This window comes from Colletotrichum fructicola, assembly GCF_000319635.2.
Source record: "Colletotrichum fructicola Nara gc5 chromosome Unknown KSG_Nara_v1_contig03, whole genome shotgun sequence".
In the NCBI taxonomy this organism is placed as follows: Eukaryota; Fungi; Ascomycota; class Sordariomycetes; order Glomerellales; family Glomerellaceae; genus Colletotrichum; species Colletotrichum fructicola.
The window spans coordinates 5,237,585-5,254,403 of record NW_027094053.1 but is presented as its reverse complement, the minus strand read 5'-3'; the positions used below and the strand labels follow the sequence as shown (position 1 = coordinate 5,254,403).

At 57.4% G+C, this 16,819-nt stretch overlaps 7 protein-coding genes across 7 annotated transcripts; 4 read left to right on the top strand and 3 right to left on the bottom strand.

Annotated features, from left to right (window-relative positions):
• Positions 1 to 43: 43 nt before the first annotated feature.
• On the bottom strand, positions 44 to 1,963 carry CGGC5_v006265 (ABC1 family protein MCP2-like protein; the record flags this gene model as incomplete). The annotated part of the gene is made up of 3 exons (XM_032022937.1): positions 44 to 1,366; positions 1,422 to 1,572; positions 1,626 to 1,963. The coding sequence occupies 3 exons, from the start codon at positions 1,961 to 1,963 to the stop codon at positions 44 to 46; spliced, it is 1,812 nt and encodes a 603-aa protein (XP_031880232.1).
• Positions 1,964 to 2,779: 816 nt separating this feature from the next.
• On the top strand, positions 2,780 to 3,513 carry CGGC5_v006264 (uncharacterized protein; the record flags this gene model as incomplete). Its single annotated transcript, XM_032022935.1, has 2 exons — positions 2,780 to 3,097; positions 3,154 to 3,513. The coding sequence occupies 2 exons, from the start codon at positions 2,780 to 2,782 to the stop codon at positions 3,511 to 3,513; spliced, it is 678 nt and encodes a 225-aa protein (XP_031880321.1).
• Positions 3,514 to 3,742: 229 nt separating this feature from the next.
• PEX19 (Peroxisomal biogenesis factor 19) lies at positions 3,743 to 4,959 on the bottom strand (the record flags this gene model as incomplete). The annotated part of the gene is made up of 4 exons (XM_032022934.1): positions 3,743 to 3,838; positions 3,892 to 4,503; positions 4,553 to 4,758; positions 4,815 to 4,959. The coding sequence occupies 4 exons, from the start codon at positions 4,957 to 4,959 to the stop codon at positions 3,743 to 3,745; spliced, it is 1,059 nt and encodes a 352-aa protein (XP_031880320.1).
• Positions 4,960 to 5,917: 958 nt separating this feature from the next.
• hus5 (SUMO-conjugating enzyme ubc9) lies at positions 5,918 to 6,569 on the top strand (the record flags this gene model as incomplete). The annotated part of the gene is made up of 4 exons (XM_032022933.1): positions 5,918 to 5,952; positions 6,003 to 6,163; positions 6,237 to 6,260; positions 6,316 to 6,569. The coding sequence occupies 4 exons, from the start codon at positions 5,918 to 5,920 to the stop codon at positions 6,567 to 6,569; spliced, it is 474 nt and encodes a 157-aa protein (XP_031880318.1).
• Positions 6,570 to 7,911: 1,342 nt separating this feature from the next.
• On the top strand, positions 7,912 to 10,257 carry ASN1 (Asparagine synthetase [glutamine-hydrolyzing] 1; the record flags this gene model as incomplete). The annotated part of the gene is made up of 9 exons (XM_032022932.1): positions 7,912 to 7,937; positions 8,080 to 8,130; positions 8,187 to 8,212; positions 8,283 to 8,309; positions 8,366 to 8,550; positions 8,617 to 9,609; positions 9,672 to 9,955; positions 10,032 to 10,136; positions 10,218 to 10,257. The coding sequence occupies 9 exons, from the start codon at positions 7,912 to 7,914 to the stop codon at positions 10,255 to 10,257; spliced, it is 1,737 nt and encodes a 578-aa protein (XP_031880319.1).
• Positions 10,258 to 11,409: 1,152 nt separating this feature from the next.
• On the top strand, positions 11,410 to 12,708 carry CGGC5_v006260 (Mitochondrial outer membrane protein porin; the record flags this gene model as incomplete). The annotated part of the gene is made up of 5 exons (XM_032022931.1): positions 11,410 to 11,454; positions 11,610 to 11,732; positions 11,803 to 11,833; positions 11,978 to 12,495; positions 12,559 to 12,708. The coding sequence occupies 5 exons, from the start codon at positions 11,410 to 11,412 to the stop codon at positions 12,706 to 12,708; spliced, it is 867 nt and encodes a 288-aa protein (XP_031880316.1).
• Positions 12,709 to 12,939: 231 nt separating this feature from the next.
• gsfF-4 (Cytochrome P450 monooxygenase gsfF) lies at positions 12,940 to 16,304 on the bottom strand (the record flags this gene model as incomplete). The annotated part of the gene is made up of 8 exons (XM_032022930.1): positions 12,940 to 13,567; positions 13,721 to 13,944; positions 14,481 to 14,576; positions 14,626 to 15,205; positions 15,277 to 15,588; positions 15,649 to 15,773; positions 15,831 to 16,027; positions 16,076 to 16,304. The coding sequence occupies 8 exons, from the start codon at positions 16,302 to 16,304 to the stop codon at positions 12,940 to 12,942; spliced, it is 2,391 nt and encodes a 796-aa protein (XP_031880317.1).
• Positions 16,305 to 16,819: the final 515 nt, after the last annotated feature.

Below are 16,819 nucleotides of genomic sequence, written 5' to 3'. Positions count from 1 at the left end.
ACAAGTCTATACGTCTATACCCGCTAATCAAAATGCATCATCATCACATACCAGGGGCCGAAAACTCCGCGCCCTTGAGCCCAAACACCCTCTTCAAGCTCAACCACAGCTCAAACGCACCCAGCTTGAACTCGACCCTCAGGAACCCAACCCACGCGGACGCCAACCGGAACGCGTTCGGCGGCCACAGCAAGGACCCGCGCGCCCGCAGGTCCTCCAGCTGCTCCTCGAAGACGGTGCGCGTGCAGTACCGCGCGAGGATCATGAAGGAGCGGATGGGGCCCTGGCGGGTGTGCAGGTTCTCGTCGAGGCTGCGGGTGAGGTCGTTGGTCTTGAGGATGAGCAGGATGATGCGGGGCACCTGGCCGAGCAGCTGGACGAGGTCGGCGAGCAGGCCCTCCTGCAGCGCGTCGCCCATCTCCTTCTTCTCGTCGGCGGTGCGCGTCTGCAGCACGGAGCCCTCGCTGTTGAGGACGCTCCAGTCGCGGCCGGTGATGGCGGAGGCGAAGAGGGGGAACTGCTCGTCGTTGATGTTGGCGACCTCCTTGGCGTACTTGCGCATGCGCTTCATGTCGCCGTCGATGACGGCGAGCCACATCTTGGCGTAGGAGCGCTGCAGGTCGCGGGGGATGTCGCGGTAGAGGCCGTGGTCGTAGAGGATGATGTCGAAGTTGTGGCCGCCGCGGAGGCCGCGCCGGGACTCGTTCTTGCGGATGGCGAGGTTGCCGCCGTGGGGGTCGCAGTGCAGAGGCGCGTTGTGGCCGAAGATCATTTCGTTGAAGATGCGGGCGAGGCAGGCGGAGACTTCGTCGCGGTCGATGCCGTTGGCGTCGAGGTACTCGAGGTCGTCCAGGCGGTGGCCGGATACCCGTTGCATGACCAGGATGCGCTCCTTTGACCAGAGAACTTCGGGGATGACGAGGGGGTGCTCGGGGAGCTTGGCAAAGTGGTCTCGGGTGCGATTGGCGTTGTGCTCTTCTTCTCTGAAATCTAATTCCTTCGGCAGGGAGACGTCCATCTCGGAGGAGAGCCATTCGAGGTCGTATTCGGGGAAGAAGCGCTTGAGGGTCGAGAACGTGAATCGTGTCAGGGCGAGGTCGAGGGGAGCCCACTGGCCGACGCCAGGGTGCTGCACTTTGACTGCCACTTGCACGCCGTCCTCCTTGACAGTTGCCGTGTGTACCTGAGCCAGAGATGCCGCGCCGATGGGTTCGTTCGAGAATTCCGAGAAGTAGTCCCACAGCTCCTTGCCAGTATCCTTCCGGAACATTTCCTCGATCGACTCGAACGACGACACGGGGCACTTGTCTTGCAGCGGGATGAAGGTGTTTGTCCATTCAGGCGGGAGCAGGTAGTTCATGGCACTCTATCTCGGTATTAGCGGTGGTATCGCAGCGCTTTGCATGTGAAGGAGGCCGTACCAGGTGCTGGCCTAGCTTGATGAAGATACCGCCATTCTTCTCCAGAACCTTGAGTGTCCTATCGGCGCATCGCTGGTGGCAATCCTTGAGGATTTTCGACTGTAGTTCGGGGTCTTCGATCTTTTCTTGCTGGTTCAAAGTCGTTCGGTAACTGCGCTTCCATCAGTACGCTGCGTGGCGGAACATCGTCGAGGGCAGACCTACTCGTTGATGCAAACCGCCAATGCAGAAGCAACTCTCCCAGCACGCTCTGCTCCCTCGTAACCGTACTTGATGTCGTCCCCGAAAGCAAGCACACTCGCTCCCGCTGCACCGCCTCCAGAAGCAAGAAGCAGCACTCTGCTGCCCCTCTGGCCTCCCTTCGGTGGCGCCCTGCCAGCCGAGGCCCTTGACGATGTCGACGAGAACCCGCGGGTGTTGCCTCTGGCGAACGACTGCTTGCTAGGCTGCGCCGACGAGCCAGCGCGACAGCTGGAGCACGTCCATGGTTGTCGAGTGGTGAGCCGGCGCAACGGGGACGAGAAAACGGAGAAGGCTTTCATCTGGACGCTGGCCCGCTGCCGCCAATGGTGTGACAATCGCAAGAGCAGTCCACGGCGACTGTCATTCTACGTTGGTCGTGGGTTTACTGGTATTTTTTTTTGTTTTTTTCTCCGTGTGGCCAATTGTCGGTGTCGAGGTCGTGTGTTCGCTTTCTCAACAGTCGCTACAGATTGTGGAGCAGCCAAGGGGGATTGAGTTGTTCAACAGAGGGTCCTAGTCGGAAATCATGTCGTCAGTCTACCTCGCAGCGACTTTTTTTTTCCCTCTTCGCTGAATTTCCCTCTCTCACTGTTTGCCATTGCGCCTCCGGCCCACGGCGGTCGTTGGGGTAGGGTGGCGCCTGTAGCTTTCCCCCATGCGGCGCCGTTTTTTCATTCGCTCGGCTTGGTCGACCCCTGCCTCGGGGTCCGTTCGGGAACCGCCGGGAGAGAGAGAAGGCCTGGCCAGGCGCGCCAGGACCGCAGGCGAACTGCATGAGGTCACACTGCCCGATTGGGGGAACGTTCTTCGTTAAGTGGACTTCACGTGTCAAACACTCAAGCCACACGCATCGTGCGCCACGACGACAAGGTACTTGGTATCTGACCGCGTCCGAGTCGCGTCCGGATATCAATTAAGCAATTACAACAACCAACGCGCGAGCTCTCACCCACCTTGCCGTGCCACTTCCGGACTACTACACGACACACCGGACGTTTAACAACACCACCACTTTGTCTAATCTGCCCAGCACTCCCGATCTACGACTTGCTCTCGACCAGCTCCCATTCATGCAACCAAACAAAACGCCAGAAAAGAAAACTACCAGCAGCACCATGTTTTCTGTCGCGGGCCCCGTAGTATTCAGCGAGCGGACGCCATGGGACTTTAGACCCGCCGTCCCGTCGCCTCTGTCCTCATCACCCATTCGCGCGTCCTTGCCACTCTCTCCGATCAGCGACAACACCGTCCGCCAAACCCAGTCGTCGCCCATCCCCGCGCCAAAGTTCAAGTACGCATCGCGACCGACGAGGCCGAACCCGGTGCTCCGGAGACGCGAGGACGTGCAGGAGAACCGCCGCAAAGCCTTCCTCCAGAATGTCAGGCAGCGCCAGGACGACAAGACGTACCAGAGGCGGGACATGGAGGGAACAGTGAGTATTCTGCGATGGCCACCGAGGTGGATATGCGGGGCTAACATGCGCGACAGCTTCTGAAGTCAGACTGGGACCGTGATATGCGGCAACGCTATTATTTCAAGCAGCTTGAGGGAGACGCGATATACTCCGATGCGGACATTGAGGACGCGGCGACTCTGTCCCAGAACCAGAAGCAGCAGATCCCCGATGACGTCGATGACATGATGGTCGACGCGATCGCACAGGAAGAGCAGGATGAGCTCGACGCGTTGCTTTCGTCTTACAGCCAGTCTTCAGACGCTCAGCAACCAGCCAAGTCAGACCCTTACAACCTATCAGACGACGAAGACTATGATGAGCTGTTCATGAGCCTGGTGTCACAAGAAAGCGCAGTACCGGACGCATCTTCCCAGGAAATGGACATGTCCTGAAAAGCTGGGATCAAAGTTTGGCCGAAGTATCAGCAGGCCGGTTTGCATTGTGGAGTTTGGGTTTAGGCAGATAATTGCTTGGGGAAAATGGTTGCTTTCGGCGTTGGGCCAACTGCCCGGATGGCGTTGGCATTTTACTGGCTCTTGTACGGTTACAGAGTCACGATTATCATGAACGAGTCTGGTGAAAATAAAAGGTATATCCTGGATCTCCGCAGCGAGCTTCCTATTATTGCGGATTGCAACTCTCGTCTGCGTTGAATGCTTCCTGTGCTGATGGCATATCTCCAACCAAGTCCGAAGGTGGCGATCCGGCGGCTTGCATCTACTTTGTGTCAGCGGCGTGGGCTCCAACTTGGGCCCTATGAGATCGCTTACCTTCTGCATCCGGTCGACGATGTATTCTCTGTCCGCCGCGTTTCCATCTGCGTATGTCTTCTCCTCAAACTTGGCGACAATCTCCTTTACCAAAGCCTGCTGCTCCTCATAACGCTTCAGGTCTTCTGCGGGGGTCTTCTCGCGGTTCTTCTCCAGCCACTCAGGGAACTTGTCGTTCAGCTCCTTCATAGGCTCATACAAGATCTCTTTGTTGGTAAGCTGCTCCATCATGCCCATGAGCATCTTGGAGAACTCTTCTTCGCTGCCCGCCCCATCCATGTTGCCGTCGCCAAGCTGCTTCATCATCTCCGCAAGGAAGTCCTCGGTGGACGATTCTGCCGCAGCAGCTGTGGCCTGGTCACCGGATGCCTGCATACGCTCCATAGTCTTCCTGATCGTCTCCTGGAATGAGCCGTCCGCGATGGGATCTGCGGCGGCGGCGGCTGCTGCTGCTGGTGGTGGTTTACTCGCGGAGGATGATGATGGTTTGGGTGGCTGCGCCGCCGATGCCGATGCCGTCGCTGACGCTGGTTGTTGAGGAGTAGAGTCAACCTCTTGTGCGGCTGCGTTGATCTGCTTAAACATGTCGTCGAATTGTGCTTGCATTTCCGGCTACTGATGTTAGTCGGCGCGGTCAAGAAATGCTCGTCGATTGCCATACGTTTTTCTCCAGCTCCCCGATCAAATCTGCCATGCCAGCTTGGAGCTGCTTGGCAAAGTCGTCAGAGGAGAGCATGTCTTCCAAGGTCTTGTCATCCGTCTCGCTTGCGACAGCAGCAGGTCTTCCAGGACCAGCGGCAGTAGGCGCAGCTTTCTGTTCGGGCTTCTTGGGTTCAACGTTCACCGCCGCGAAGTCGTCGAGCATGTCTGGCCAAGTCAGTACTTCGTCCATCCATCGCAAGATTCGCAGACTCGTGGCGCACCATCTAGGTCGTCCAGGTCGTCCTCATCGGGATCCGGGACATCCTCCATAACGTCGACCGGCTTCTTCTCCTCGACCGCAGGCGCAGTGGTTTTCACCTCCTCGGGCTTGTTGGCCGTCCCGGCCGAATCACCGTCCTTTTCCATCGTTGCAATGCGCCTTGGCAAGTTTGAAAGGGTAATATGCGATGCGCGACGAAAGGCAAACGCAAGTATGTTCGAGTCCTCGGATGCTCAAATAAACAGGCCCGCCTTGCCGGGAACACAGATGCGGTCGGGACAAAGAGTAGTACGGAGCGCACCCAGGTTGCAGCGAAAACGAAAGCCCGGATCTGAGGTTGCTGCAGGCAACACAACCAACCGCACAAAGGCTGGAGCAAGGCAGGCTTGACTGTCGCACGGGGGCTGGGATGATGGCTTTGTACGTGCAGAAAGGCGGACTGTCAGATGAAAGCCGAGGAATCGGGCCTGAAGCTCCTTGTCTTGCATCTGGGCAGTTCCATTTGCCCCACGTCAGATTCCCAGCACCCCGCGCTGCCTCCTACCGACCGCCGACCGCCGTGGCCCAAGGTGCACGGTGGGTAACTGCTCAGGCGGGGTCCTTCCTATTCGTCCAGTAATCTTCCGCTTCGCGCTCCCTGCCGCCCCTCTCCAGGTGTCCCGAGCTTCTGCGGAAGGCACGTCCATTTGCTGAAGGTGCCGTAAGGTCGCAGTTTCCCGCTGGCAGCAACGCGAGGTACGTACCTGCGAGCGACCCCGAAAAAATTCCACCGCCTTCCAAGTGAGGTGGGTTGGCGCATTCGCTGAGGCGTGTGAAGCGAGGCGGCCTTGCCTTACGATTAATCGTGGACGCCTTCTTGCCCAGCAGACTCAGCTTCAGTCATCCCAACAAGCCCCGAAGCCCAGCTCAAGCGCAGCCTTGTCGCCTCCAAAACCTCCAAGATCCAGCGGTTTCCCCATCGTCGGAAATCCCGCTTGACGTTCTCGGCTATTGTCACCAAACGCACGCGATCCAAGCGTCGTAACGAAACCAGCCGAGCCGACACACATCCTCGCGGCTAAGCAAGACAACTGCTACGAGCAACGACGCGAAAACACCATCACGATGTCTTTGTGCCAGAACAGACTTCAGGAGGAGCGGTACGGATCCTCATCCGACACATGGCACGCTCTCCGCTAACGTGTCTCAGCAAGCAGTGGCGGAAGGACCACCCCTTCGGCTTCTTTGCAAAGCCGCAGCGCAATGCCCAGGGCACTCTTGACCTGAAGGTGTGGGAGTGCGGCATCCCCGGCAAGGAGAAGACGATTTGGGAGGGCGGCTTGTTCAAGCTGACGATCACATTCCCGGAGGGTATGTACCTTGATGCCAAGCGCACCTGTCATTCGTCGGAACAGCCTTCACTAACCTCAATGCTCGTGAATAGAGTATCCCACGAAGCCTCCCAAGTGTAAGTTGTTCATCTCTCTGTGTTTTGAGATGATAAGCTGACAAGCACGGCACAGGCAAATTCGTTCCCCCTCTGTTCCATCCGAATGTCTACCCCTCAGGCACCGTTTGCCTGTCGATTTTGAACGAAGAGGAGGCCTGGAAGCCCGCGATTACGGTCAAGCAGATTTTGCTTGGTATCCAGAACCTGCTGGACGACCCCAACCCTGAGTCGCCTGCTCAGGCGGAGGCTTACAGTCTCTTCAAGAAGGACAAGGCCGAATACGAAAAGAGAATCAAGCGCGTTGTGCGGGAAAACCCTGCGCCCTAGATGGGGTTCAGGATTCGACGAATAAAGCTACGAGATCTCAATGTCGTGTCCGAGAGCACGACTTCGGCGTTTGGGAAATACCAGTCGGTTTGCTTCTCTGCTTTTGGGCGGGTCGATGACGCAGCGATGGATTTGAGGATTCCAAAGATGAGGAGAGTCGATACAGGAATAGCCTAGACATTTGGTCTGCCATAGAGCCCACGAAGAAAACGATTCATCGCGCAAGGTCGAGCTCACGTGCTTTTGCTATTCGTGGATTTGAGCCAGCGTGGAGAAACACACGGTGACTCTTTCAAAGGCGGATATCGCTCCATCGGTCCGTGGTGGGAGGTGCATCATATAGCCGCAGCCAACCGACATGGTGGATATGGCTGAGCGGAACTAACAAACCCGGACTCCTAGGAGGGCAAGGGAGGTTGAGATTCGGAGGAGAATGCCTCCACCACAGCTTGCTTGGCAAGGTACCTGGAACCCTGACGGCGGTGACGAGTAAGGCTGTTAGAGTCAATGGGAGCGGGCGCATTACCAAACAGTAGAGACACACACTTCCGACACGCTCGCGTTGGGTTGCTGCGAATACATTCTTGTCAGGCCGCGGATGTTCTCTTTCTGCATTGGCGCTCTAGCCAACTTGCGGCGAGCCCCCGTCCGCTGTCGCTCGCGTGGCAGCATGCTGGAAAGTGTTGCCGTCGCCGTGGCACCATCCGACAGATGTGGTTCCCTATGTCAAGTCGGAGAGCCACACCGACTCGCGGTTCCTGTTGGTCGGTCGAGTTTCTTATCAGTCGGACAGGTTAGGTAATGCGCAGACTGGCGGGCTGTGAGTGGCCAGCGCTGCAATTGTCGCAGAAGCCGAGATCGGCCCAGGGTACAGCTGCGTTACACTAGCGCAGCGTCTGAGATTAGCGTATCGTGGCTCTTGCTCTGTCGATACTTCAGCCAGCGCGCTCTCGCGCTCTGTGGCCGGAGGCTTAATGAAGTACCTCATCTTATCGGCTTGCGTACCGTCAGTCAGGGCTCAACGGGGTGCTGGCCGGTGGCCGCAGGCTGGGAAGTTAAAGTGTCAAGGTGCTAGGGGCAAGGGATGTCATTGTATCAGAAGAGGCCTGGGGCCGTTGCGGGAAACCGAGCAATTAGAGCAGAAAATAAAAAAATAAAAAAAACTGGGTGAAGCGCAAGAAGAGTCATAATTGTTCTTCCCGCTCCCACACTCCTCCGCCCGGCCGCCTCCCACCTCTCTGCTCCGTATTTATTCCTCCCGGGACGCTTCTCTTGCCTCGAGCTTGCAATCTCTCTCCCGACAACCAAACCTCATACTCAATCGCAGCTCGAGACCGCAAACATGTGTGGAATCTTCGCCTGTCATCGGTACGTCCAGCCAAGCACGCAGCACGCGCGATCGTCCCTACATCGGCGCGATGGAGGGGCAATTGAGCTCCCCTCCAAAAAATTCCCAGGACCCCGCCATGATTTTCTTGCGGGCGAACGCGACTGACTGATTTGCGCGCAGTCACCCCGACGTCCAAAAATTCAAGCCGACGGCCCTGAAGCTGGCCAAGGCGTAAGTAGATACCTTTCTAGACTCCCGGTGCCTCAATTGACTTTTTTCTCGCGCAGTATCCGTCACCGTGGCCCCGACTGGAGTGAGTTCTGAGTCACCACGCGATAGTCGTCTACGAAGCGCAATAAAACTGACCAATACCCCCAATGCAGGCGGTAACGTTATTGCCAACAAGACGAGTAGGTCAATCGCGGTCGCAGCTGTCTGTAGTCACCCAATTGACCAAATCCCGCAGTCCTGTGCCATGAGCGTCTCAGCATCGTCGGCGTCGAGTCCGGCGCCCAGCCCCTTACCAACGACGATGAGAGCATCATCCTCGCCGTCAACGGAGAGATCTACAACCATCGTCTGATCCGCAAGGCCCTGAAGCACAAGTACCACTTCAAGACCGGCTCTGACTGTGAAGTCGTCATCCCCTTGGTGAGTCACCCATGCGCACACGCTTCAACAGCCTTGCAGACAGCCTTGCCTAATAAACCATCATAGTACGAGGAGTACGATATCGACGCCCCTAAACACCTCGACGGCATGTTCTCGTGGGTTCTGTACGACAAGAAGAAGGACCGCACAGTCGCCGCCCGCGACCCTATCGGTATCACCACTCTGTACCAGGGCTGGTCCTCAAAAGAGCCCGATGCCGTTTACTTTGCTTCCGAGCTGAAGTGTCTGCACTCCGTCTGCGACAAGATCGAGGCCTTCCCCCCTGGTCACGTTTTCGACTCTGCCACCGGCAAGACCACAAGATATTTCGAGCCTTCCTGGTGGGACCCCGCCAAGGTTCCCGACACCCCCGTGGACCTCACGGCCATCCGCGAGTCCCTCGAGAAGTCAGTCAGAAAGAGACTGATGGCTGAGGTTCCTTACGGTGTGCTCCTCTCTGGTGGTCTGGACTCCAGCTTGGTCGCTTCTATCGCCCAAAGAGAGACTCTCCGCTTGAAGCAGGCGGCCCTCGACGCCAACGGCGGCACGCTGCCCACCGAGAACCCCGAGACTGGCGACGGTATGGTCGGTATCGACGACGACAACAAGCTGTCAACAGTTACCTACCTGCCCCAGCTCAACTCCTTCTCAATTGGTCTGCCTGGGTCCCCCGACAACAAGGCTGCTCTCGAGGTGGCCAAGTTCCTCGGCACCAAGCACCATGTCATGACCTTCACCATCGAGGACGGTCTCAACGCTCTGTCCGACGTCATCTACCACCTCGAGACATACGACGTCACAACCATCCGCGCCTCTACCCCGATGTACCTCCTTTCCCGTAAGATCAAGGCCATGGGCATCAAGATGGTGCTCAGTGGTGAGGGCAGTGACGAGATCTTTGGCGGTTACCTCTACTTCCACGCCGCCCCCGACAGGAAGGCCTTCCACGAGGAGACCGTCCGCCGTGTCAAGAACCTGCACCTTGCTGACTGCCTGCGTGCCAACAAGTCGACATCCGCCTGGGGTCTTGAGGCTCGTGTGCCGTTCTTGGACAAGCAGGTGAGTTAGAATGAGATGTTTCCGACTGAAACCCCGTATGCTGACAGTTTCTCGCCTCGCAGTTCCTCGAGACGTGCATGAACATCGACCCCGCGGACAAGATGATCACCAAGGAGAAGATTGAGAAGTACATCCTGCGCAAGGCGTTCGACACCTCGGACGACCCGTCGGCGCAGCCGTACCTGCCCGAGAACATCCTCTGGAGACAGAAGGAGCAGTTCTCGGACGGTGTCGGATACGGGTGGATCGACGCGCTCAAGGACAACGCCGAGATCCAGGTCACGGACGAGATGATGAAGAACCCCAAGCCCGAGTGGGGCGACGATATCCCCGACACCAAGGAGGCGTAAGTTCCTGGCAGAATCACCACAACCATGATGTTGAGAGAAGGACGAAAGCTGACCTTGGATGACTTTTGACAGCTACTGGTACCGTCTTATGTTCGACGAGCACTTCCCGCCGCATTGCGCTTCCACCGTCATGCGCTGGACCCCCACTTGGTCCAAGCAGACGGACCCCAGTGGCAGGTGAGTCACGCACACCCATATGAAATTCCCCATACAGAGGGGGGGAGCCCTTTGCCAGTTTGCTGACCCGATGCATAACAGAGCCATTTCCATTCACCAGCAAAAGTACAACGAGGCATAAAGGGGCATTTAAGGCAGTAGGGAGATACCTGTATCCTAGCAATTTTTGTCAATGCGGGCGGGTAAGGTAGAGGCGTCCAGGTCCAGGGCTGGGTTAGTATGTAGACCTCAACAAAGAAATTTAGAGTCACAAACGGTCCATGTTGTTGTTGATGCCATTCCGACGACCGCGGTGCTGTTGGTTTGCGGCTGCTCCAGTGCTGTCGTCGCCATTTCGATCTTGCCTAGCCAGGGGCGCTTAGGCAGGGGCCGCAACTCCCTTGAGGGGTCTGCGCTGAAGGACCTTGCCCGTCACGGGTCGATTTTCTGGGGTCGTAATCGAGGCATCCTAGAAGGTTCCCCAACTCGATGTCCCGCGTCAGGAACCACTTTGGTCGGGCTGCCACGCTGCTTCGTGTGCAACAGTGGTTGATCGATCACCCGGCATGAGACCCTCAATCAGGCGCGGATGATTGGCCTTGGGCGATCCGTACCTGAGTGACTCAGCAATTCCTTCCAGATTGCGGTGAGACCAGAGGAAACCCAAGAGCAGCAGGCAGGCGAGGTACGCGCAGCACAAGGAAATACGGATGTAAGTCATGGAGGGGGGGAAGAATTGCTGTCAGCCTCTTCTGCCTGGGTGAGCATTTCGTTTGTTTTTGGAAAGTGTAAGTGAGCATATTGCCCTCACAGACAGATTCCAGCCAAAAAAAACGCAGCCCCTTCTCCTAGAAATAAGATATTTCACAATTCCCTCTCCTTCCCAATTACCTCACACAAACATCGCAGCCAACCAAGCATCACAGCCGGTCGCATTAAGCATCTTGACACCCCCGCCAGCAACATCCACTCCTCGCTGCTACGAACCCCCGCGGCTGGCCTTGCAATCCCAACAAACCAATAACACATCCCCCACGTGTCTCCTGATTGGGCATAGCGCCTCTCCATCACCACGAAGCTCCTCCGGACCGAATTGAGCCGGGAATCCCCGTCAACCAATTGATGCAACCAAAACATTTTCTCGAACAGCTCCGCCCCCAGCAGCAGCACATCTCCTGAAAGGACACCTGCAACCCGCCTTTTCATCCGTCGCATCTTTGTCACCTTTTGCGCTTCCCATCGTCAACTCAATTTTTTCCCCCAAGAAAAGTCCTCTTCTCAGAAATCAGCCACCATGTCTGTTCCTAACTTCGGAGATATCGCCAAGTCGTCCAACGACGTATGCGCCCTTCCCTTTCCTTTTGCTCTCCCCCGTTGATCGGGTATTCGCGGGCGTCCGGCGGGTAAAAACACACAGAAAGCTTTCTGGACTCTGTGCTTGGCCGAGGTCGCTCGCGACAAAGAAACCACTCAGCTAACATTGGCCTCCCATAGCTCTTGAACAAGGACTTCTACCACCTCTCTGCCACCACCTTCGAGCTCAAGAGCAACACCCCCAACAACGTTGCCTTCAAGGTCACCGGCAAGACCTCCCACGAGAAGAGCACCAACGGAGCTGTAAGTCGCGCTTTTGCCCCCTCGCCAACGCATCCAATGGGCCCCGCTAACCAGACCTCCCACCATCAAGATCGAGGGCAAATACTCCGACAAGGCTACCGGTACAGCAACCACCCACCGTCGTTTAGAGCGCTTTAACGTGTCCTTCGGTCCAATATACGGGCCGTCACACGGCAGCCCAGTTTCTATCAGCGCGGGCTTTCAACCTGGTTTTGCAAATTTACTAATGTTCTACCGTCGCGCAGGCCTCACCCTTACCCAGACATGGAACACCGCCGCCGCCCTCGACACCAAGGTCGAGCTCGCTGACAGCCTCGCCAAGGGCCTGAAGGCTGAGGGTGTCTTCTCCTTCCTCCCCTCTGCCGCCGCCGAGAAGCCCGCCAACAAGGGTGCCAAGTTCAACCTTACCTTCAAGCAGTCCAACTTCCACTCCCGTGCCTTCTTCGACCTCCTCAAGGGCCCCAAGGCCAACATCGACGCTGTCGTCGGCCACGAGGGCTTCCTGGCTGGTGCCTCTGCCGGCTACGACGTCAACAAGGCCACCGTCACCGGCTACGCCGCTGCCGTCGGCTACCAGGCCCCCTCTTACTCCGCTGCCATCACTGCCAGCGACAACCTGAGCGTTTTCGCCGCTTCTTACTACCACAAGGTCAACAGCCAGGTTGAGGCTGGTGCCAAGGCTACCTGGAACTCCAAGGCCGGCAACAACGTCGGCCTCGAGGTTGCCTCCAAGTACCGCATCGACCCCGTCTCCTTCGCCAAGGTTCGTTGCCCCCCACCCCCGCGCTGATGTGGGTACCGGTCTCTGACAAAGCTCCGCGTACAGTTCAAGGTCAACAACAACGGTGTTGCCGCCCTTGCCTACAACGTCCTCCTCCGCGAGGGTGTTACCCTGGGTCTTGGTGCCTCCTTTGATACCCAGAAGCTCGACCAGGCTACCCACAAGCTCGGCGCCAGCTTCACCTTCGAGGGCTAAGCTCTGTACGCTATAAAACGTGTATTCTTGAGGAAAAGTTTTGAGTCCAATTCTCGGCCGCATTTCTTATTCGGGAGGCTCCTGTCTAGTGTATATCAACTGGGGAGTAACAGAGTTTGATCTACCGGGGACCCAGCGTGTCTTCAATCATGCTTGTGAAAATGTTTCCAATTCGTGAGATTCGTGTCTATCAGGGACTCTTGTGTGTCTATCACCTTCCCTCTTCCCAATCTATGCCTTCTTGTCCTTCCGCGGCCCAACGAATATCATGTACGGGACAAAAAACGCAAAAAACATCATCCCCGCCACGCTCAAGAAGGCACCCACGGACGTCTCCTGGTGTCCCACAGTCACCTCCTGCCCCATGATCCTATGCGCCCGCCTCGAATCCTGCCGCGCCTGCGTCTGCGTATGTCCCCGGCTGTCAAAGTGCCGCACGTCCGCGCTGCGCTTGTGCGCGTAGGGGTCCTGCCCGAAGCCCATGCCGGGCCTCTCAGGCTCGGCGCCCGTCGCGTCGGAGGCCGTGTTGCTCTCGTGCGCGGCGCGGCGCTTAGCCGAGTGCTCGCCCCAGCCGCCCGAGCGGTAGAAGCTCGGCGGCGGGCCGCGGAAGGTGGTGCGGCGGCGGGAGAGGCCTGAGGCAGGGCGCCCGCCGGCGGGGCCGGTGCTGCTGCTGTGGTAGGAGCCGCGGCGGGCGCCGTGGTGGTGGGAGGAGGAGGGGAGGGAGCGGTCGTAGGCGGAGCGCTTTGCGGGGGTGCCGAGGACGGAGTAGGCTTCTGCTATTGCGTGGAATTTGCGGGTTGCGGAGGGGTCGTTTGGGTTGTGGTCTGGGTGGTGGGTTTTGGAGAGGGCGTAGAAGGATCTGTGATGTTGTTTGTTAGTGAGCTCTATGGGAGGTTCCTTTGCGATTGGGAGTGTAATAGTTTTGACGGCGAGAAGAGGTAGTGAGGTGGGCAGCTTGAGGTAGCTTGAAAGCTTAGCTCTGTGGTGGGCTTGTAGGTTGGGGCGACTCTACTTTTTGATCTCGGCGGGCGAGGCATCGTGGGCAACTTTGAGTGTCTCGTAGTGGTTCACGGCGGCGGCGTCATTTCGCAAGCTGCGCGACGTCGTGAAGGCGCGGGCGGCGCACGCTCGGAGGTGTGGTTGTGCTCGGTCTTGCTGTTCAGGTGTGATCGCGCCGGCGGAGCGGAGGGGACGGGCCGCTGCGGGATTGAGCCAGCGGAGGAGCATGTCCTCATGCTATTTTTCGGACTCCGGCCGTGTTGGTTTACGTAGGTTCGGATATTGAGAAGGAAGACTGTGTCATTTGAATGGGAATGGGACGTCGCTAGGAAAAGACTGAGGGAGGGGAGTTGGGAGGTGAGGTGCGGAAGGGAAATGGATGCGTCAAGGGTCGCACGCGAGCTAATGGACCCTTGGATGGGCGAGCGTGGTGACGAAATGGATGGGCGGTTGGTCGGTCGGGATCGGAGGTTGGTTGGTTGGGTGGAGTTGTGCAAGGGAATTTGTGCAGATGGTGGGGGAGTTGTGTAGGTGGGGGACTTTGTGCATGTAGACCGTGAGCACTTTGGGAAAGACTGAAGAAGACTTGCTTCGCTCAACCTGTAATTGGCGCTGGTTATGTTGGTTTTACTGTACTTATAAGGCGCCTCAGTTTAAGCAGTTTAATTTTATTGTTAAGAAAGAGAGATCAAAGACGAGACAATTGGTGAGAAGGCCCACCCTGCTGTTTCTCACACCTACCATGTCACAACATCAACTGTCTACTCCCTCACTCTAAGCTGAACCACAAAGTCTTCGTTGTAAGCAATGCCACCCACAACAACAATCCTGCCCTCTTTCTTCATTTCAAAATCAAAGCGACGAACAGTCTAACAAGAAATTAGCACACAACCCCGCACCACACATTAAGAAACTTACCTCAGGCAACAGCTTGTACATCTCCATGTACGCAACATCCTTCCCCAGACAAACCCTCGGCCCAATCCCGAATGCGAAAATGCAGGCTTCCATCTCATTAATCGCTTCTTTCGTGTTACCCCCAATCTCCCCCTCCAACCACCTCTCCGGCCGGAACGCCTCCGGGTCCGGCCCGTACAGCCGCGGGTCCCGCTGCACGACCCACGCATTGGCCGTGATCTCCGCCCCGGTCGGCACCCACGTCCCGTCCACGACTTTGCCCCCGGCCGGCGCCACACGGGCGAAGAGGTTCGTCGCGGACGGGTGCAGCCGGATCGCCTCCTTGATGCACGCCACGAAAAAGGGCAGATGCGTCCGCGTCTCTTGGTACTGAATCGTCGGGCTGAGGTGGCCCGCCTGGTCCGCGGCCGAGATCTCGGCGCGGGCGCGGGCGAGGGCCAAAGGATGTGTGAGGAGGAAGCGAAGAGTGCTGCCCAGGGCTGTGCCTGTCGTGTCGGCGCCGGCTTGGATGAGCAGCGTGACGTGAGCGCGCTTCTGCGAGGACGTGAGGGGCTTGCCGTCGATGCGGGCCTCAAGGGCTCTGTGGTTTCCTGGTGTTAGACGACAGGCTTCACGCCCCATCTCATTCTCTTCTGCAGCAAGGGAACTCACAGCTGCATGAAATCAGGCTTCTCCTGCGTGAACGCCTCCTCCTCCATCCGCCGCTCCCGCTCCGAGACCTGCCTGTCGGCCTGCGCCATGAGGTAGCCCATGCCGACGTCGTCGCTCGTGCTCGGGAGGAAGAAGTGGCCCCACCAGACGCGGGTGACGCGGTCGCGCAGCCAGCGGAAGCGGTTGACGAAGCCGAAGGAGAAGAGGCCGCGGCGCCAGCTGGCGAGCATGTTGCGCTCGTCGCGGGAGTTGGTGACGAAGCCCCAGGGGTCGGTGAAGGAGACCATTGTCATGATGTCGGCGGCGAATTCGCTTTTGCTCATGATTAGCACGCTGGAGAGGTTAGATGGCTGAAAGAAGGTGGTTGCTTACGCTACTTTGTCGGAGAGGATAACGGGCTCGTTGTTGCGGGCGAAGTCGGACATGCGGCTGATGAAGAGCTGGATGTGAGAGTCGAAGCGCGGTTCCCAGTTGTTTTTGAGGCTGCCGATGGACCACTGACATTGAAGTTAGTGAAGGGAGAACTGAAATGGCATTGATGGAGAGAACAGCACCTGAGGTCCCCCAAGAGCTTTTCTAAGGGACTTGTGGACATTTCCATCGAGGGTCGAGAACAAGTGCGGCGGACCAAGAGAGCCTGTGCCGTAGAACATGGACTTGTTGTTGCATTTTGGGTCCCAGTAAATGTCTTTGAGGGCGGCTGACTGAGGGAACAGAAGAAGGGTTGGTGCGACGCGGATTGGCTTGTCGGCTGTGGACACTTAGCAGAGATGGTCTTATGGGTGAGGTTGACACTTACTTCCGTATTGTTTTGACAGCCAAAGCATCCATTGCGGCTCATATTTCATGACGGAGATGAGAGCATGAACTAGAGAGAAGGATGCTGCATACCACGGTCCATGGTACTTTGAGAGCGGGTGGAAGTAGAGATTATAGACTACGCGAAGAATGAGAGCTGCGGATATGGCGAGCAGGCCAATCTCGAGGATCGAGCCTGGGGATGGTATGGGCATGCTTGCAAGAGCCATCGTGAAATTCAATTGGGTTTGGTTCTAGGCAGACTTGTGGGCTCGAGTTTCCGGCAAAGGGCAACATCTCAAGGCAAGGTAAACGACCCCTTTTCTATATACCTTTCCAAGGCTCGGCGGCGGCAACACCGTATATCTTGTGCTCTCCTGATCGTCCATCATGCGGGGTATCGCCAGACAACTCCCAATACCAAGAGAAGCCCCCGCGAGCACCCTTCCAATGACACATTCTCCAATCGAGACACGCAGTCAGCACAGCGTACCATCACCTTCACCGTGTTCACATCTCATTGCTCGACATCGCGAGGGTGGGTGGAAGACCACCAACCCTCACGCTGTTTGTCATACACATCCACAGCCGCGGCACGGGAAGGGCGGCGAATCCGACTTCACCGATTACCCAGCACGACATGCACGGCATACTAAAAAGCGGGCGCGGATCTGCCCGCGATGGCGTTGCGGGAGTGTTGGTGTTGCCTCCCCTCCATTTCACGGCTTTTACCCGGGCGCTGGGC